The 21,802-nt window shown below is 39.6% G+C and overlaps 2 protein-coding genes across 2 annotated transcripts in view; both read right to left on the bottom strand.

The window, feature by feature from the left end:
• c1h8orf34 (chromosome 1 C8orf34 homolog) overlaps nucleotides 1-10,215 on the bottom strand; it is a 131,055-nt gene extending 120,840 nt beyond the window's left edge. Inside the window, exon 1 of the mRNA XM_072657527.1 lies at nucleotides 10,105-10,215. Within this exon, the coding sequence (XP_072513628.1) occupies nucleotides 10,105-10,173 (69 nt within the window). The 5' untranslated portion in view covers nucleotides 10,174-10,215. The remainder of the gene's footprint in view (nucleotides 1-10,104) is intronic.
• Nucleotides 10,216-12,958: 2,743 nt separating this feature from the next.
• The window catches only part of prex2 (phosphatidylinositol-3,4,5-trisphosphate-dependent Rac exchange factor 2), a 156,906-nt gene continuing 148,062 nt past the window's right edge, over nucleotides 12,959-21,802 (bottom strand). Inside the window, exons 39-40 of the mRNA XM_072688847.1 lie at nucleotides 16,324-16,391; nucleotides 12,959-15,240 (exon numbers count right to left, since the gene is read on the bottom strand). Coding sequence (XP_072544948.1) covers nucleotides 15,195-15,240; nucleotides 16,324-16,391 — 114 coding nt within the window. The 3' untranslated portion in view covers nucleotides 12,959-15,194. The remainder of the gene's footprint in view (nucleotides 15,241-16,323; nucleotides 16,392-21,802) is intronic.

Below are 21,802 nucleotides of genomic sequence, written 5' to 3'. Positions count from 1 at the left end.
TCATAAAAATAAAAGAATATGGTGGCATAAAGTAGGGCAAAAAAAAGCAGGCACCCTGTCTAATTATGACATTTGTGTGGGTTTATGGGTCAGAAAACATAATTATCTGACCGTTTCCCAACATCTGATTATAGAGAACCACCATTATATCTGATTATAGGCTGTTTTATAGGCTATTTTGTTCCTCTGCCTTTAGGATAAGATGTATTAGATCCGGCATATATATTCACCTCTCTACACACACCCGCACTACTGAGAGCTGTGTAATATTATGATTGAGTGGCTCACACTATGGGTCATCTATCATTTCCACTAAAACTCCCAGGAGCACAAAAATCCACAACTCAGTCAGTGAACACATACAAGGTCAGCAGATGTGTGTGCCAGCTCAATACGCCTCCTATTATTTTTCCTTTAGTCTGTACTGCTACTGTACTCAGCAGCTGTGCTTTACTATCCTGACACTTTTATTGTGTGCATCATTTTCATATCAAGAACATATATGACACCCACACAATGTTGTACTCCAGCTTACCCACTGATCACTTATTGATTCTTTAGAAATCAAGGGAATTAAAAAAATAGCTTCCAGCTTTTGTTGGAATAACTGTCTCTGCTGTCTAGAGAAGGATTCCTACTAGATTTTGAAACATTGCTGTAAGGATTTGATTGCATTCAGTGACTTAAGTGATAGTGAGGTCAGGAAGTTGGATGATCACCACCTCATCTCATCCCCAACTCTTCAACTCATCCCAAAAGATTTGGATGGCGCCCCATCATTCCAGAAAACACAGTTTCAGTGCTCCACAGCTCCACAGTGCTGGGGGTCTTTATATCTCACGCCAGCCCACGCCTGGCATTAGGCATGCTGCCAATAGGCTCATGTTTATTTACATTTACATTTAGGCATTTAGCAGACGTTCCTATCCAGAGTGACTTACAAAGTGCTTTGCTATTTACCCAAGAAAAAACCTTAGCTAGTTAGAATAGACTAATAGTTCAAAGATACCTTTAAGCTTTAGTCATTACTAAACACAAGTCAATAAGGTGACCATAGTACTCTATTCGTCCAAGTATTATCTGAAGAGGTGGGTCTTCAGTCTGCGTTTGAAGACAGCGAGCGACTCTGCCGTTCGGACACCCAGGGGAAGCTCGTTCCACCACTTTTTGTGCCAGGACAGAAAAAAGCCTGGACGCTTGTCTTCCGCAGATTTTGAGGGATGGCGGGTCGAGCCGAGCCGTACTTGAAGCTCGAAGGGCTCTTGGTGCGGATCGGCTTTTGACCATTGCCATCAAGTACGGAGGGGCTGGTCCGTTCTGGGCTTTGTAGGCCAGAGTCAGGGTTTTGAATCTGATGCGGGAAGCAGCAACAGGAAGCCAGTGAAGAGAACGCAGCAGTGGAGTGACGTGGCTGAATTTAGAAACGTTGAAGACGACCCATACTGCTGCATTCTGGATGAGTTGCATGAGTTGGATGAGTTTGGGGATGTTTATCTTCTCCAGAGAGTCCTATTCTATTGACAATACCTCTCTACAGGGACTAGACAAGATGAGTGTGTTTGTGTGTGTGTGTGTGTGCATTTGCACGTGTTTCAGCAATAGATGATAAAAAAGCTGAATGCATTCATTAGAAGAGGTGTCCACAAACATTTGGCCATATAGTGTTGATGCATATCTCTACTAAAGGTGGTGGTTTATATAGAAATAGGACATCTCAAGAACCATCTGGTTAAATGATTCTTCCCTATGATGAATAAACTTTTATGGTTTAATATAGCACCAAATAGGGTACCACTATTCCCTGATTATTGATTTTGGGGATTGTGACACAATGTAAGACAAAGGCATTATTCAGCACCCCAATTTTTCTTTATAGCATAATGTTATGGACACTATTACCTCAAACGCCACAATATGCAGCATTTTACCTAAAATTACAGCTTCAAAATCATAGAGCTGCTCCATGCTCGGCACGCTGCTAACTGCCTCACAGGAACTGCATAATGCTGTGTAACCATAGTCATATTCACGTAGCTGTGGTGGGGCTTTCTGGACCTGCTGCCTGTCATGCTCATCACTTTGGCGAGGAAGTTCACGTCTGCTGTCGGAGTCACTTCGTGTTGTGTGGTCGATGTTTCGTGCCCTGTTGTTGTTGGAATATAATGGCGTTTCTCTGCAAAACCTTGAATGACAATTTCTGTATATTTATTGTTTCTCTACTGAATTTCAATGAAGATATTTGACTTTAATTTTGCATGTTATTCGGTAGCCATTGCTGCCACTCATTTGACCATTTTTTACAGTGTGGTTCTGTATCACTCAGCTAGTAAAATGCGAATGTGCCACATGGGAGGAAAGGGCTCGACACACCAATTCTCCATAGCGCTGCTTTAAGTTCTAATGTAATGGATATGATGGTGTTATAGAAGGACACTAATAAGGTATTCAGTGAACTGACTGAAAACACAGCACATCAACACAGGTTTATCTTTTAATATTAATTTCTGGTGATAACTGTGTTGAGGTAATATTCACATTTACATGGTGAATAACTCATGGTGAAGAACTTTTTTCTTATTTAAATGTGTTCACAATTTTGTGAATGAAACATATTACATCAGCAGAACTACTGAAGATGAGGCTGAAAAGAAAACAGGAAACTTAACTCACACAAATCAACAGGGTCTTGTCAGACACTATCAATACCACGATTAGTGCCTGTAAAAAGGAACAGTATACTGTACATCATGCCTCTCGAAGCTGTACATCGGCTCTAAAAATAGCACAGCTTCAATAAAACGGTAAGGTCTTGTGAGTTTTATATGGGTGTATAAAGTGAAAGCACTGTGTGTGACAGACCTCCGACTGCAAATCACACGCAGCCTGAGCTAACCTTCAGCTGGGCTAATGAAACCCCTCTGAAGGCAGTCGGCACCAATACAGCAGGAAATTAACTCTTTAATGCTGAGGCAACAAGTGTCCCCTACTGCTTTTTAATCCACTCCTCTCATTTAATCACTCTATTTCTCTAAGACATGTAAAGACCAGGATCCAACAAAGCTCCTTGTCTTTGTTTGTAGTAAGAAATTTTGCATAAGCAAACACATGAATAGGATAATTATTAACGTTAACAGCCTTTTTTCATAATCTGATTTAACAAAAAGTGTTCCAATAGCGGTAGGATTCTCTGAATGTGAAATTATGGACATGCTCACTCATAAACTATGGCACCGCATACAACAATAAGGACAGCATAAAGCTTCTTTTATACAGTAATAGAAACATAGTGATAGCAGCACATGGGAAGGTTCCACTCCACATGTTGATGCATTTTAGGTGGACATGCCACTTACTCACTAGGCTCTCTCTACTGTAGGGAATAAAGCAACAAACCACAAAAGTCAGTGAGCAGACACTCGGTCCTGCTCAAATCAAATATGTCTAAAAATGGGTAATATTTAATAAATTTGATAGAATTTAACTTATGTGTGTAGATGTGTGCATATTTAGAAGTTTACTATGAGTTTTTAACAACAGGACAATCAGATTTTAGAACTGTTCCATTTGCTAAGATCAGGTTAACCCCCTCCACCCTGCTGAATGGGTTAGGGTCTCACCCCACCATTTCGCTGGCCTCTAGACCTGATCAGCAGAGAAAATGCTGAAAGTACAGATATAGTACAATTTAAAGCAGAGCAAATTGGCCTCACTCTTATCAGGACCATTCTGTAGAACAATTCAGTAGGCACTCTGCATAATTTCACCCTCATTTAAATCTGTATATTGGCCATTGCTTCCATTCATAGTTATTCATTTTTGGTGCCTCATCAGCTACTGATTGTACTAAACCACCACAGCAGAATGTCACAGGCTCCATTTATAATATCACTGCATTTCCTTGAGGGGTCAACCTCAAGCAGAAGCCCAAAAGTTACGCCCAAAATAGCATTCATTACCCATCTAGGTTAATGGGTAATAAGGTAAGACCCTTCTTACAGTTTGTTTAATTATTTCTAAAATATTGCTATTTGAAACATGGAGCTACAATACCACATACATGTTCAATCATTACCACTTGTGGACAAAAAAAATGGTCAAAACCACAATTATAAATAAAAAGCATGTAAAAGCAATCAGACTGTATCCGACTAAAAACAGAGAGCACAGCTTATACCAACTTGTGGTACTTGTGGTGCCTTCGGATGGTCCTCATAAACTAATGAACAGAGGCATAGCCACAGGAGTGGCCATGGTGGACCTGGATATCTATAAAATCTGAACTGCCCACCCTGGATGCGACCTCAAACTTTCTTTCACATAATTGGCTAATTAGAATATTTGTACCCTGCTTCTGCTTCTGTTGAAATAATACCCTCCAGTGTTTTCCCATCTCTATATTTATTCCCTGTGTGACGTCTGTGGAGTTAATCAAAGGTCAGTGATATAATTGGTGTTCTGTAACATGGAGGTGGATGAAGATCCAAAATGCAAATACGAGTCATATAGTCAGGAAAGAAAGCAGAAAAACAAGCAGAACAAATCAAACCAATGGCTAGACTATGCAAAAAGTACATAACATCAGACCTGAGAGCTAGAACCACAACATTAACCAAACAAAGCTGAGCAAGAATCAAACAAAGGGGTGTATATATACACTCAAGAAGGCACAGGGAACACACAGGTCGAGCAACAAGAGGTCTGAAGAAGACACAGGTGGAAACACTAAGGACCAGGTGTGGCTAAGGTGGGGACTGAGCTTGAAAAGAAACAGAGAGCACATGGACCACAAGCACATGAGGGAAGTAAACAATGTAAACAAAGAAACACTGACAAAGAGCTGGGCTAGATGTTAGCCCCTCCTCTAACATGCTTACTCCTGGGGCTGGCTCGGGGGAAAGGCCTGGAAAAAAACAGATGCAGAGAAGTACATAGGACCAGAACATGGAATTAAACAGAAGACCAGGTACACAGGCTGGACTAAGGGCTGGACTAGAAACCGGAAGAGAGGGAAGGCAATGACAGTGGAACAGCAAAGGACACAGAAACAGGGACAGGAACGTATAGACAAAGAGACCAGACAAACAGGGAACTGGGAAGACAGCTGTAGACTAATTCAGCTGGCTGATCTGGGAAGAGTACAAGTAGTTAGCGATATTGGCGGTAGCCTGACAAGAGGTGATTGGTCTGCTGGTAAGACAGCTGGCATGTCCTGGAGCAGCCAGCCGAGAGAAAGCTCTAGAATCCACTATGGATTCAGGCACAGGTTCAACTACGTCCCTCCAAACACTGAGCAACACTGTCCTGGGAAACTGAGCTGCAAAAGCCAATGGTGCTGGGAGTCTGGGGGCCAGGAGACTAGACAGCTGGTGCAGAAGTCAGGACAGTGAGCATCCTCGGGTCATGGCACAAAAAAGAAAAAAAAAATTCAGTGGGAAGCCACAGAAAAGCTTGAAGACTCAGAGGCCACCAGCAGGACAGGGTACACAAAGGTCACAGGCAGGTCAGTACACTCATAGACCATATGCAGGTCAAACTTTTAAATAGCCGTGCTGTCGAGAACCCTGGGAAGCTGACATCCATGGAGGCAGGCGGACCTGCAATAATGTCCAACAAAGGTGGTGATTTGGATCCCCTGAAATTGCATTGGTCATAATCATATACTGATGGCATGGTCAGGACTAGCAAACAGATATCCAACTCAATACCAAACTTGGTGTTTAGTTATTTGTTGTGGCACCATCCATCAAACCAAGCTAATAGGTTCAAAGGCCCAAACATATTAATCCAAGATGAATCTAACTAGAAATTAACCATAGATGAGTTATAGACAGCAGCCAAAAGATACTGTACAACAGCACATAATTCATACATAATTCCACTGCATGGCTTGACACACTGCATGACACGGCTGCAGCGAAATCAAAATTTTTGAAATCTACTTTTGGAATCAGTTGGACTCGCAGAACTAATCATCCAACATCAGTCCCTAATCTCAGTAATGCTCTTGATTGGCTGAATGCAATCAAATACTCACACTGCAATGTTCCAATATCTAATGTAAAGTCCAGAAGAGTTGGAGGCTGTTACTCCCTATTCATTCCATTGGTTATAAAGGAAACTCTGAATAAGCTGGTGTCCACAAACATCTGGACATATGCATTTTTATATGTATATATACGCTTCTGTTGCTGCAGTTCCTGGTTTCTCGTGTGTCATTCTCAGTCAGCTAATGAGGCAAAGAGCAAAGTCCTTACGATCTAAGCAGAGCACTCTGATTAAAAGTTGGCAGGAGTCCAGATGTGGACTTGTGGCCGAGGGCTCTCCTGCTGCTTGGAATCAATGAATACACAACGTCTGTTTACAAAAAAAAAATGGATCACATAAACAAAGAGAGGGTGACAGGACAGTTTTTGTGCTTTTGTGCTGTATAGTGCAGCATACTAAGCTTTAATATGAAAGTGCAGGTATGCTATTTAGACAAACGTATTGGGACACCTGCTTATTCATTGTTTATTCTGAGATCAAGGGTATTAAAAATAGTTTTTGTTGGAGTAACTGTCTCTACAGTCCAAGGAAGAAGGTTTTCTAGGGCACAAATTCACCAAAGTGTGAATTCACTTGTGAAAAGTGTGAATGGACTTTTATTATGACCACACCAAGTCTCCAAGTTTTTTTTACACTGATTTTTTCACATCGTTTATTGGGACCACTCAATGCCCAAAAAGGTGGCAATCTTTGGGAGGGTTCTGTAATCCTTTCATGTGTAGTCTTCATATTCAGATAGATATTTACGGTTATCTTAGTAAACAAAAATATAGCATCTTTAGCATTTGTATTTTAATTATCAAAGAATGGACACTAGAAAATCTCATGTAATTTTACCAGTAAACCTCTTAAATTCCTCAAAAACACAGGTGGTTCCTGGCTTTTTTCCCGCACAGTTATAACTTATGACCAACTCAGCCAGTTTGCATTGCTTACTATTTGGTTACCAATAAGCAATCCATGGGGTTTAATAAAAGCCTACTTCCCAGAACCATTCAGGAACCTTATTTTAAGAGTCTATGGTCTTGATCAGAAACAAACGTGAAAGGAAACCCACATTATATAGAGGAAGTTAGAGGAAAGGGATCCAAGGCACCCAGGAAATGACATCTTGAACAAATGCATCCAATGAAATAATGCACAGAGCTATACTTATCACAACTGTGTTAAACTGTGTATCTGTTGTATTCTCCACATTCACACACGTACATTACATGCACAGTGATCTCCATTCCAGATTTACCCACAAACTCTGCGTTTGAGCGAGAATCGATGCACATATCCACAGCCACAAGGTCTGTTAGAGTGTCCAGATAAACACAGCTGGGATAATAACAAGATCAGTTATGATCAGCAAATATGCTTGACTAACACCCTGGCTGCTATACTAACACACAAGCAGGGCTAACAAAAGACATGCAGGGCTCACAGTCTGGCGGGCTACATCTGCTAGATAGTAAAAGAAATCCGGTTCCCTGTGTAAAATCTCCATAATGATTTACTGAAAAGCCTGAAAAGCAGTTTAATACTTACCATGTTTAATTATCACTTACAATGCTGCATAAACTGTATGTCCAAATGTTTGTGGACACCCCTTCTAAGGAATGCATTCAGTGATTTTAGGGTGCACCCATTGCTGACACAGATGTGCAAATGCACACACACACACACACACACACACAGGATACACTCTTCTTTAATATCTTTGATTTCGGAAGAAACAATAGATAAGTGTCCCAGTACTTTTGTCCATGTAGTATATAATGTTAAATTGTATTTATAGTGCAGATTGAAATGTAACGTTGTATGTCTGCATCCTGTTGTGTGTTCAGTGCGGTACGTGTTAGTTAAACATTGTAAAAGATAATTTAACCACCATAAGTGTTTGATCAGTCCAAATCATCCATACTCCTTGTGACTTCACTGGTACATATATTGTTTTTAAGTAAATCAGTATATAACCCTAGTCAATCCTAATCCAGCAGATAGAAATCCAAACCAATACTAACACAGCAGCATTAGTAACCAATAAAAAAATTGTATGTCCAAAACAAATAATAAAACAAACAAAAAAATAATAATACTATATATATATATATATATATATATAGTAAATTACTAGCCTATTGTAAGAAGCACTGTGAATCACTAGCCAATCCCAAAAAGCTGCTTGAATTAATAGCCAGTCCTAAAAATCTGTATGACTTTCTAGCCAATCCCAAAAAGCTGCATGAATTACTTACTAATCCTAAAGATTAGCATAAATTACACGCCAATAATCCTAAAAAATCAGTATAAATTACTAACCTATCCTAATTCTGCATTATGAATTACTAGCCAATCAAAGGCAATACGCTTTGTAAACGAATTGTAAACCAAATTTTAAAAAGCAGCATGCATTACACTCCAGTTGTAATTCAGCAGCATGAGTTACTAATACAGTCCTGATTGTAAACCTCCAGCCAGTCCTCCAGTAGGATAAGGATCTACTAGCCAATCTGAACTCAGGAGGTGCGGCGTGTCAGAACAGGCTACTACAGAAGGGAGAATCACCGCTGTCCGTGGTGCTGAACCTCAGTCTCACTGCTTTTAGCTTTATTGCTGTTTGATATTCCACCCATGCACGCAGTCACTTCTACAGGAGAGCTGATATATCAGCAGTTTGTCTCATGTAGACAGTGCTTCCCCTCCAGGTACAGACAGCATGGAGAGGAGAGCAGTGGGTGGCACCACACTACTGTGAAAGGAACAAAGTAATAGTGGCTGATTAAAGTGTTTCAGAGCTTTCTGTAAATGCTAGAACATGGTACAAACAGCCCCGCTGCGGGCAGAGTGCTGCTGCAATGATGAAATAATGCCATTACAGTGATAAAAAAAGACATTTAAATATGCTTAGCCTTACCTTTGCCCTAGCTTGACATCACAAAGTTAATGATCAAATGTCTAAACAAGTCTTTGCAAGGACATCTGCACTGTCCTCAATATTGTATATAAAAAAAACTACATTTATATACATGTATATATAAATCTATAATTTTTTTATATTTATTTTGAATATGGCAAAATACTGATATGTCCTCATACATACTGATATGTACTGATATGTCCTCAAAATGTCACTGATCACATTGCAATTATTGTGTGTTACAGATATATTTGGAGACATGGTTAATAGCATCTCCTGTATTAAGATTAACTAGCTACATTACAAGCCAACCCTGTTCTCAGCTCAAAGTTAAACGGTGTAGATCACAGTGACATAACTGTATTGAATGTATGTGAATTTTAATCTACGAAATAATGCAACTGCGATTCATCTTGATTATAATCTGAATCGTCTTTGCCCATTACACGATTAATTGTGATTAATCTTGACTATAATATGAATAATCTTTGCAACAACATGATTACTTCTGATTGATAAATGTGGTTGTATGATTATGATTAACCTACACAAGTATCCAATTAATCTACAATCTTGACTCGTGAGTAATACATGAGATGATTGTTCTATGCAAGATACGATTATTTACGACTGGTTGGGTGATTATTCGATTAGTGTATGTGGTATAGACTGTAATTAACCTGCCAGATTATTTGATTATATGCAATATTCGATTAACTGTGAATAATGCAATAAAATATTGAATCTATTGCCATAGTAGGAATCTGTGAAATATATGATCTATAAAATAATACGATTATCCTACAAGTACTCACGTTCACAGACTAGAACATGGCATGCAGATTTGGGACGTTTTTGAGATCACTGTTGCTCCACCTTGTTCCCCTTTGCAATCTCACACCTGCCCACTGATAAACATCCCTGATTCGTCCCCTGAAGGACATTAAAATACTGTCTGACCGTCTGACCACCAGGAACTGAACAGGTGCAGGACTTTCAGCACAGTTTGCATCAGCCTTGTTCTCTTCACTACACGTGTTTGGCTCTAAGACGCCTCCAGCTTGCTTTAGCTGACTCTATGTGGGGGAAACACCACACACATCCCCTCTCTACTGCTGTAACGCCCCCAAAGTTGCAGAAGCCAAGAAACCCACCTCGAACAAGGGTCCGATCTTGTTCTTCTCCAGGTAGGACTGAATCCTCGACTGCTGCTCAGACGCCATGGGGGAGAAGTGCCTGTACGACAGAAGGAACCCAGCGAGAAGAAGCTGCACTCACACATGAGCCTTCATGCTCCGGGCTGAAGTATCTCAGATGGGTTCCACACTGCGGCAAAAAGCACAGCCCAGCTCCTCTACGAGCACATTGCTGCAACTAACACGCTCCGCTTCTCCTGGTTACTATCAGATGGGGCTATACCCTCCCAGACCCCTCCCAATCTCCTCTCATTGGACCGACTCTTTTTAAAAAACCAATCGAAACGCAGCCTGCTGTATGCTCCTGCTGATTGGCTGCTCTGTTTTTATGTTTACACCCTAAGCCCCACCCAATACAACAGCAACCCCTATATACAAACATACATACAGTTTGGTCCCGTTAAAATAAACTGGTTTTAATTATCTCAAATAATAAAATTCATATTTTACACCATTTCAAACCTCAATGCACCTCAAATAGATAGTTTTAGTTATGTCTTTACCTGATTAACATATCACTGCTGTCCTATGAACACCATGTCTCCATTTTTGTGCATTTGGAGTTTTCTCCATGGTTTGAACCCTGTAGGTGCTTCTGTAATAATTACACTCTGTTAATAATTGGATAATAATAACTGGAAGAATAGACCAATAAAATTGATCTAAATTACTTTGAATAAACCTTTTTTTTTACATTGACTTCCATTTAATGTTAGGACCACAGTTTTGAAGACACATGTTTTGCATTGAACGATATATAATAAAGAATAAACTGAAATACAAAAGTATGTGATATTAATGATATATTGATTTATTATTGCCAAATGTAGTAAATAAAGTTGTTGATGTTTAAATTGTGATTCGATTTTGATACCTGACTTTTTTCAGTGTGGATTTCATTAAGTGAGTGTCATTGTAAGTGTTTACCTTTTGCATTTCGCCTGCGTTCCATATTATTTATTTGTTTTTTAAATTCCATATATGGACTACCTGCTTGACATATCCTGTATATATAAATGTTACAAATATGTAACTGCAATATTGTGATGCATTTCCACAGTAATGTGATGATCATTTGACTTCTATTTCAGCATTTGTGAAAGTCCTGTATATTGAGATTTCATTTTTTCACTCTTTTGATTCTGTTGTGTTGGTTCAGCTCCTGGGCTGCTTTACTATTGCTCACACGTCTCACTTTGGAGCTGCAGTGAAAAAGAGCAGAACAGAAGAGAACAGAGTCTAACAGACTTCAGCTCCTGTGCTGAAGGAGAGATGCTGGATGTGCTGAAATGTTCCGCTATAGTTCCAAAAGGTACTTAGCACTGCACGAGATTCTGGAGCTGATTGGAGTTTTACTCAGGTTTATCTTTGGTAGCTACTTTTGCTTCTGCTTCATGGCCCATAACGTCTACCTATGGTACTTTCATAGGATTATGTATCAAAACAGTCATTGTTGACTTTAAAATGACCATTTACAAACCTCTCTTTAAAATGATGGGGTTTGTAAATGAGCTCTCTATATCATCGCTGTCCAATGAAAAACATGTATCTCCAAAATGGTGACTTTACAGGAGAAGGCAAAGTTGCTCTGAACTTGGAATGGAGGTCAGTGTTAAATAAGAGTTCATTCCAAGTAATTTAGCGTATTTTTATTGATCTTTTCATCCAGAGTTATTCACACTGTGTGCAGAACAGCTACAGGGTTCCATGAACCATGAAAAAAACTACAAACAGCCAAATATGTACATACATGTTTTTCATTCGACAGCAGTGATATGTTCTGAATGGCTACTCTGTATTGTGTATCATTCAAAAAGTGATCCTACTACCTTCAGTGTGACTGGATGGGGCTGAACTGCTTTAAGCTGAACAGATAGAATTGATGTTTCATCCAGACCTAAGCCCCACTGACAGACATTTTTCACTGCTGACCTACTGTGGGCAATTAAAGTTGAATGAAACAGCTTTGGCACATCCATGTGAAACACACACACATACACACACAAAAACTGGGCTCTCAAGTGGCGCAACTGTCTAAAAGTTGGCTTTGTCAACGGGAGATTGCAGGTTCAATCCCTGGTGAAGCCACAGCAATTCATGGTAGGGACACCAAGAGTGAAATTCGCTCTCCTCATAACCCAGTTCTATCAGCACCGAGTTAACAGCAGTTTGAAAAAATGTCTCCAGTGTCCAGGGAAGGCTTTCTACTAGATTCTGGAGCATAGCTGTGAAGATTTGACTGCATTCAGCGACAAGAGCTTTGATGTGTGAGGTCAGGATGTCGGAAGATCACCACCCCACCTCATGCCCACCTCATCCCAAAAGTATTGCACAGAGCACCATCCATCATTCCAGAGAACACAGTTCCACTGCCTCACAGCTCAATGCTAGGGGACTTTACAACTCTCTAGCCCACACCAGGCATTAGGCATGGTGCCAATAGGCTCATGTGTATCGGCTCCAGAGAGTCCTATCCTACTGGCAGTGCTTTTCTTAAGGAACTAGACAAACTGTGAGTGTGTGCATCTGCACATCTGTGTCAGCATATGGTGCAAAAGTAGCTGAATACATTTATTAGAAAGGGTGTCCACAAACATTAGGACATATAGTGTAGATAGATTGTGGATTAATGTGTACACTCTGCTTAGTTTCTAGAAAAGGTTATCCAGTATGTTCACACCATTTTTACCCCATTTTTGTTAGGTCTGTCCCAAAGTCCCCAACGCACGGATGGAGCAAACTGTGGGTTGTCTGGGGACCAGTCTGAAAGCCACTCTTACAGACAACAGAGTCATTAATACATATACCTTAAAAAAATGTTTAATAGTAATCAATGACTACAATTTGACATTACACAGTTTATAGTACAGAAGTTTTCAACAGGGCTTGAGATTCACTAAAATCTGACATGTTGATGATCTATATCATATTGGGTCATTTTAATTCAAATAAATTAGTGCTGTTTCCAATCACAACAACATTGCTGTTAGTATACCTTTACAGTAAGAATGCTCTGACATTTCTCGTACTGTGGTTAAACACGAATGATAAGGCGCGTCACGGAGAGGTACTGCACTGTAATGAAACGTCTGGACTGTTGTGTCTCGTTTTTATTTAGAAAAGACATTTACAGGCACGGAGATGGCTGGTACACCCCCTTTTCTGCTCCCTTCATTTGCATAGTAATAGCTCAATTTACTCTGCTGTGTTAAGCATCATTAAAACAAGACATCATATAGAATTACTCCTGAGTACTGAACATGTAAGCTGATATATATTTCAGAAGCGCTACGTACACAAGGCCTGTTTAGAACACACTTCCCAGCATGTTATAGTCCATTCACTGAGAGTGTACTGTATTTAGCTTAATGCAGCAACAAGCAAATCAACTCTATTCAACATTTAAACACTTGAGGATCATCTATAGCAACCAATTAGACTATACAAACTTTCCATACCATAATATGACTGTAGAAAGAGAAGGCAAGACTATAAAGGCTATGGGAAGGCTATAAAGGCTTTAAACCTGTTCATATTCTTCTGTATATCATTTTCAGAACAACATATCATGTACAAAAAGAGGAACACGTCATTCAAAGAACACGTCTTACATTAAAAGGGTCATTAAAAATGTGCACACTGAAAAATGCAATGCATTGAACTGACTTGACCCATTCTTTCCCACATGGGTAACATATATAAGCACACATTTATTTAAATGTATTAACCAAATCAGATTTTATCTACATCATCCTGAAATACACGTACTGACTCATAATAAAAGGGGGACCCTTTTTTGGTGCTATATAAAACCATCCAGGTACCCCATACAACATGTTCACCATTGAGAAGAACCATTCAACCATGCAAACAAACATTGAAGCATTCAAGTGCTATTTTGAGTTGCCACAGTTTGAGTTACCCATTGATTTCACTGAAGAACCCTCAGAGAACCACTTGGTAAAGATGTATGTGGAATTCAGGTGTGAATTTAAGTACAGAGAATACTTAAATGAAGGTGTGGGCCATATTTATGGCCATATAGTGCATTATGATTCTGTCCGTTGCATTCTGAATGACTATTCACACGCTGATGTTAAACACAATTCAAAATTCTAGTCAGGAGAAGCAAGGAGCTGCTTTCTAGGGGCGATGGAGATGGAGGAATGCACCTTTAAAAACAAAATCCATGGACTTTGGGGGTGAAAAGCATCATATTCTTACACGTGGCAGAAGTCTAGCCTGTGAGACTAAACCCTATATAACCGAGATGTAACCAACCCTAGCGAGTCAACTCTGCGTGGTGTGGTGACTCAACCTAATTTTGGGAGGTGGCCCATGCCCCCAAACACCTCTCACTTAGCCACATATAAACCCTCAGTCTCAATACATCACCACATTGAACAAATTCACCGTCCCTCTTTTTTTTTTTAAACTTTTCTCATCTCTAGTGGGGGGCAGCACCAAAAAAGGAGCACCAAACTCCAGCCGAAAAGCCCTGTGAGTTTGCCTCCTTATTACAGTTGTTAATGGCGTGGGACATACTGGCAAAACACTGATATGAAAAACAAATGAATAAAATGCACAGGTACTTCACGGGAAAGGGATAAACAAGAAAAATCTCCTGGTATTTGAGGTTTATAAGAAGTGCTTTGAAGGTCTAAAGGAAAATACAGGGAGTTTTCTCTTGGAAATGTATGCACACACATGAATCAAGCAAACTAAATGCATAATTTTGTTCACTGTAGTTTGTAGTATATGGACTGTGAGGTTTTAACAGCAGCCTAGAGACGGAGACATCCTGTTTCTTTTGAGTTTCAGTCCAAAATGAGATGTAGATTTGCAGTAGGGAACGGAAAAAAACAACAACGAGAATAACAACACAGGCTTCAAAAAGCTACAACAACACTAGAACTCAGTATTTACACTGGAAACTCCTTTCGCATTGAAACAAGGCATGACAGGTCCTGCAGATTGTGAGAGTGGGTGGACTTCCAGACGGTCCCCTTAGGAGGTGTGTATGTGTACATTATTCAGGCTGATCGGGTTCATGGGTCACCATCCGGGGGAGGAGGCTGGCACAGTTTATACAGTCTGAAAGGAAAAAAAGCAGATGCACATCAGTTTTGGAGCACAAATTCATTGTTAAAATTCTACAAACTCTCAGAGATGCACATTTTTCCCTCTCATACATCTCATTCATTTGTATATATCCATGTATAAGCGTCCATTTACTGCTGGAATTTGGTAAATGCTATATGTCATTCCTTCCATAAGGCAGAGTGTTGTACTGATGTATCCGACTGAGTGAGGTGGCACCACAAATACTGACCGGCTGCCTCAAAAAACAAACTGGACTATCTAGTGAAGTGACCGAGGGACAGTTGCATTTTCATATGTATACCGCCCACCTCTACTTTTCATTTACACAAATAATGAAATAACAGCTTAATTACACTAGTTTGTGTTCACCTAAACATTCACAAAGTGCAATCAAGACATTTCTTATGTTTAGGAGCTACATAGGACAAAGATCCACTGTGAGCTGTTAATGATCCTGGTAGCTTGCTGACTCAAAGTCTTCAACTGCAATTAATCTATATTACTGTCAGTTTTTAAATCAAACTACCCTCCTGGTTCCTGCTTTGATCGGAGGCTGATGAAAAGCCCAGGTTTCGCACTGACTGTACTGTAACAGCTGTCTTGTGCACAGGGTGGGCGAGCCCTTAGTCACTGTAATGTGAAAATATCCATTTTTGTTTTGTTTTACAAAACCCCAGCTTCTCAGGAGGCGTTCTACTGCATCCTATTTCTCTCTGCCTCTCCTTCTGTCAAACAGAACACTGTAGCACCAGTTCTCCCAGAAACAGGCTTGCCAGCATCCGCAGCATAATGTGATGGCTGTCGAAACGTACATATTGTAAAACCACAGCCTAGAGAAAATGCTCTTTCCAGGTTGTTCAGGGTTTGATTGAACCTGTGCAAATGAACCCTATTGCCCTTTAAAACAATGACTATTCCTGCTTTGTTATGCTTCTGGTAATGTCTTTGTCAGTTTCTGTATTTGTCAAAACTGGTTTTACTGTATGGCTTTGATTGGATATGGAGGTACAGTAGGAACATATTTATCACCCCCAGCTGTAAATGTGTGTGTGTGTGTGTGTGTGTTCTGGGTACCTTGGCACTGAAGATGGGGTGCGGTCTCTCACTCCGAGGTTTTTAGCCGAATTCTGCACTCTGGCCCCCTGAAAGAAAAAGACAAGAGTGTGATCAGGAATTACCGCTCTACTGTAAATGAGCAGTGATATAGTGGTGGGCAATACAGTAAGGTGTTAGTTTAGGACATCACAATGCAGGTAAAGTTATGTTTTTCAGAGTATTTTATGGACAAATGCACAAATCATAAAGGACAACAAATTAGGCCAATTACAAAAAGCCTGTGAACACCACCAGCCAGAGGACAGCAACTGCAGAAACTGCATAGTAACAAGCAACTGATTGGCTGTCAGACCATTATGACATCATCTTGTTTTATTTATTTTTTTATTTTGAGCTTGATATTTCACAACCTCATAAAAACTTCATTTAGTATGACTTAACTAAATACGTGCATCATACACACTCATTGTTCATTGTTGGAGTTTTTGTTGTACAGGAGAGACTTACGATTACTTACGAATTTGGAGCACTGCTTTGATTATGTCAATGCGTTCAGCAACAAGCGTGTTAGTGAGGTCAGGATGTTGGAAGAACATGACCCCACCTCATTCCCAACTCATCCCAAAAGTATTGGATGGAGCACCACCACCATTTCAGAGAACACAAACTGCTCCACAGCTCAATGCTGGGGGCCTTTACAACCCCTCTAGCCCACACTTTATGCATTAGGCATGGTGCCAACACGTTCATGATTCTCTGCTCCAGGGAGTCCTATTCTATTGGCAGTACTTCTCTAAAGGGACTACACAAGCTCTGTGTGTGCATTTGCACATCTGTCTCAGCAATGAGGCAACATAAAATTAAATTTTTGCACTAGAGCCAAACCTCACATGATTCTGAGTCAAGTCGGAATACTTTTTTGTAAGGAGAGGTAAAACGGAGGCAGTACTTGAGCGTAGAGCAGAAACAGTAGGCGGATTACAGAGATTTTCTGCAAAAAGTGAGAACCACTGCTTTTTGCATGAAAAGAGAAGAGTGTCAACATAAAGCTAAGCCTGGATTATCTGCTCAGAATTAGATTAGAGACAAATGGGAGGATGAATCTAATTGTGCCTTCATTAAACACTCCAGCCGGCAGTGGGCTCAGAATTACAGATCCAATTTCTGTGAAAGTCCTCCGCCAACGGCTGGATCAAAACATGTGCTGCTGTTTCATGACTCAGTGTTAAGAGCAATGTGTATCGGTCAGAGCTGTTATTCTTTTTTAATTGGAACATTTTCAAAACTGAAAGAGCAAAGAAATCTTTTTGCACAGGCACTGTAATCTCATAACTCATAAGGAAAATGAAAAAAAAAAAACGGGTCCTGGACCTTGCCAAGTACTTGAACTCGTGACTTTACGTGCTTCATGTATAACTCTCTGGAGTCCAGGAGCACTGGCCTCATCAGACTGGTTCAATGGGCTTGTTTGTGGCAATAATTACTATATAAAACACAAAAGCTGATAGAGTTCCAGGTCATTCTGCGAGAAGGTAGAGCAGACCTCGTATTGGCCTCTACTGAATGATTCCTTCAGGACAGTTCAATTGTATTTTAAAGTGAACTCTTCTTACATTTCTTCCAAGATCCAAAGCGCACAGATTGTGAGCTTTCAGTACCATATCTTATGTTTGTAAGTAGAACAGAATTTATTTTTATTATGTTGTGTCCACGCTTACTGTGATGAATAGAAAAAAAAAAAACTTCTCTACACATTTCTTCACACACAAAAACCGGAAAAGTCCCAAGATCACACACAGACCTATCAATAACTGAACGTAGATTGAATGTAAAAATGTAAACCTTTACTTAAATAAATAAATAATTGAATCAAAGCCTTGAGTAAAACAACAGCAACACTTCTAAGGGTTAACAGACATTTTTTAAATCCAAGCAGGTGAAGCTCCATCATGTCAAAATGACGGGTGCCCACCTGCGCTCTGACGCAGAGGGAATGAAAACGTAAATCTTTGCCGTTTTCCAGACATTAGCAGTTTCCGCAAATAGCCCACAATTTGCTTGAGCATGGCAGGTCAGCTGGGGGCTTTGCAGGTGGAGAATCAGCGGGGGAAAACGAAGTGCTGCTAAAGCACCGCTGTAGGAACACAGCTGAGAGACTGAGTGCAAGGCAAGCATGGTGGAATAACAGCGAAAATCAGACATTACACACACACATACACACATTTGAATTTATAATTTGTCAGCTGGTGGGATCATGCATATGTATAATGCATATTGCATATGCAAGTATTTGTATGTATTAAATATATATTCTAAATGCATCATGTACAGTATATATATATATATATATATATATATATATATATATATATATATATATAATGTCAGATTTTGCAGTATAATAAAATGCCTTAATGTTAATGCCTAAATGTCCTATTTATTATATGTCCAAAGAAAAATATGTATCTTCAAAATGGTTCAAAATGACCTCACAGGAGACAGCAAGAACATTCTTAACATTGAACGATTGAATGGAAGTGAATGTAAAATGACATCTACAATCTATTGTATCTATACATCTACAATTATTTATACAGTGAACAGAGCGGCTACATGGTTTAAACCATAGAGAAAACATCAGGAATGTCAGTCATTTCTATATAACTATATATTCCAAGACAATCAGTTCAAACATTTGTAAGTGAGTAAGGTTTTGGACTGCAACTTTTATTGTAGCCACTTTGGCAAGGTCTAAAACAAGACTCAAACTGCAAGTTAGTATGGATGGTCAGGAACAACGCAGGAAAAGGCCACAATGACCAAATGTATTGGCCACCGGACAAACTGTTAAGCATGGTGGCATTACCAAGAAGTACCAACAATTTTTTGTTGTGGCCGCAGGAGGAAAACTGATGACAAATCAAAGAGATGGATAATTCGAATGGTAACAAAAGAGCCCAGAAAAACTTCTAAAGAGATTAAATGTGAACTTCAAGCTCAAGGAACATCAGTGTCATATTGCACCATCCGTCATGGGTCTTGCAACATGATAATGACCCAAAACACACAGCTAAAAACACCCAAGGATGGCTAACAGGAAAACATTGGACTATTTTGAAGTGGCCTTCTATGAGCCCTGACCTAAATCATATTGAGCATCTTTATAAGGAGCTGAAACAGGCTGTCTGAAAAGGCACCCTTCAAACCTGAGACAACTGGAGCAGTTTGCTCATGAGGAGTGGGCCAAAATACCTGCTGAGAAATGCAGAAGTCTCATTGACAGTTACAGGAATCGTTTGATTGCAGTGATTGCTTCAAAAGGTTGTGCAACAAAATATTTGGTTAAGGGTACTATAAATTCTGTCCAGGCCTGTTTCATAAGTTTTTTTTTTTAAATAATTCTGTTGAAGCATGGTTGAAAAGCAATGACTGACTTTCATTGGTTATTTTAATAGAATTTTTATTTATTATTACTTTTGTCAGATTTAAGTTATTTCTGTGACCATTGTGGGTTTTTCTTTCATTAACTGAGGGGTACCAACAATTTTGTCCATGTGTGTATATGTACAAGCAATTTCTCCTATATATAAATAACAAACACATCCACACAAACACATACACAGAAAGTCTCCTGATCTCTGTGGAAAACTAACCAGGCAGTGCATTAGGGTGGGCAGGTATAAGCAGGCCCTTTAAGTGCAGTTCCGTTTCCTTATCGTGTCCTAGGATAACATCAGCAATTACACCCCAAGCAGCAGGCCCATACATCCATCCATCCAAATAACCCCCAATACAACCAGACAAACTGACAGAACTGTCCAACCACCCTGTCAGGCATTTAAAGCACCACTATATAGCAGTGCAGTGAGGGATATCTCAGCATAAAGGGAGGAGATAAGAAATAGAACAGAGTTAATGTAAAGAAAAATTTCCCCCAACAGCACAAACTGTTTCTCTTCTTCAGATGTATTTTCATGGCATTCTGTCATAAGGCATTTAAAGGCCTTTATTATAAGACAAATATTTCTAGATCTATAATTTGATTGACATTGCCACAACAAGCTGTTGTAAAATACTATATCAAGAATATCAACTGAATTATTTTCCTCATGGCTGTGAAGATACTGGCCTTCATGCTGGGAAGGCTTTTTGTAAACCCATGCCCATAAAGAGCCTTCATTTATCACAGTCAATACCCTCTCTTTACGTTTTTAACGTCAACAAATCTCAGTAAATTACAGACAAAAAGGAACATTCTCCTCACTGCAGCTACACCTTTATTATCCAACTTAATTGCCCTTTACAAAACGACCATATTAATTCATCTTCACAAATTTTAAATACAGCTCACCTTTTATAAGAAGTGCTCACAAACTGAAACAGCAGCGCTACCAGTCACTGGTGGATGTTCAGATGGACAAAACTTTTCCACAGCTGTTTGAGGCGTGGGACATTTGTGAATGAATAAATAGCCGGCCAGAGGGAGCTGTAGAGACACTCATTTGTCTCCACATTAATCTGCCGTCTGAGTGGGACCGGTGAGGGTAGAGGCTCGCCTCCCCAAGCGGTGTGTTCCGCTGCATACTTTATTAAACTGCCAACTACAACACATCAAGCTATCATGGGTTACTGAGGCTGGAATGAACCTGGAATCTCACAATCAACCATGCTCAACTTCTTTTCACCAAAAGATAGTGATATGCTATGGCAATTTTTAATAACAAGGCCTTTAAAAACATTGCGACAACGTTCAGGTAAGAGATCCATGATATTATGACTGGAACACCAAATGAATGACAATTTTAAAATGACAGTTAAGCAAAAATAATAATAATACAAATAAAATACATACGATTTTTACTCCTACTCTGAATGAAGAGGATTAGCCAAGATATGTCTGAGTTAGACTGGAAATACTGTATGTTGACATTAGCTGCAAGTACAGTGATCGATAGCAGCCATTTTATTATTATTATTATTATTAGTATTATTTCATTTGTACATGTATTATGGAGGTTCTGCTTTACAATATTCCAAGGTACCTATGTTCAGCTACATTAAAACATATCCATCACTGTTGTAGGTCTAACTGAACAGCAGTAAACTAGAAGACTTTCATCTTACGCTGTACTTCTGAATTTCTGAATGGTACATCTATTCACAGAGTTAAGGTGGGGGTTCTTCACCACTAAGGTGTACTATAGTCCAGGTACAGCAAACTTGTGCACTCCAGGGGCCTATTTTATCTTATCCAACCTTATCTTATTAACAAGTATGGAGAAATTAGGCATGTAGTTAGCACCATGCTTAATGGTGCCCATGAGCTAGCTACATTACTCTCTAAAGAAGCAAACATCAGACCCCAAACATGTCTTGTCTGTGATTTTTGGCCAGGCTACTTCTTTAAAATCCATAGACATCCATGTCTCCTGGCTGTATGATGCGATGCAGCACTGCAATGCTGAGATCTCTGTATAATTTTGAAGTTGGTTTGAAG

Source organism: Salminus brasiliensis, chromosome 1 (genome assembly GCF_030463535.1).
Source record: "Salminus brasiliensis chromosome 1, fSalBra1.hap2, whole genome shotgun sequence".
Lineage (NCBI taxonomy): Eukaryota > Metazoa > Chordata > Actinopteri > Characiformes > Bryconidae > Salminus > Salminus brasiliensis.
Note: the sequence above shows the minus strand (reverse complement) of the source record. Positions and strands in the feature narration are given on the sequence as shown.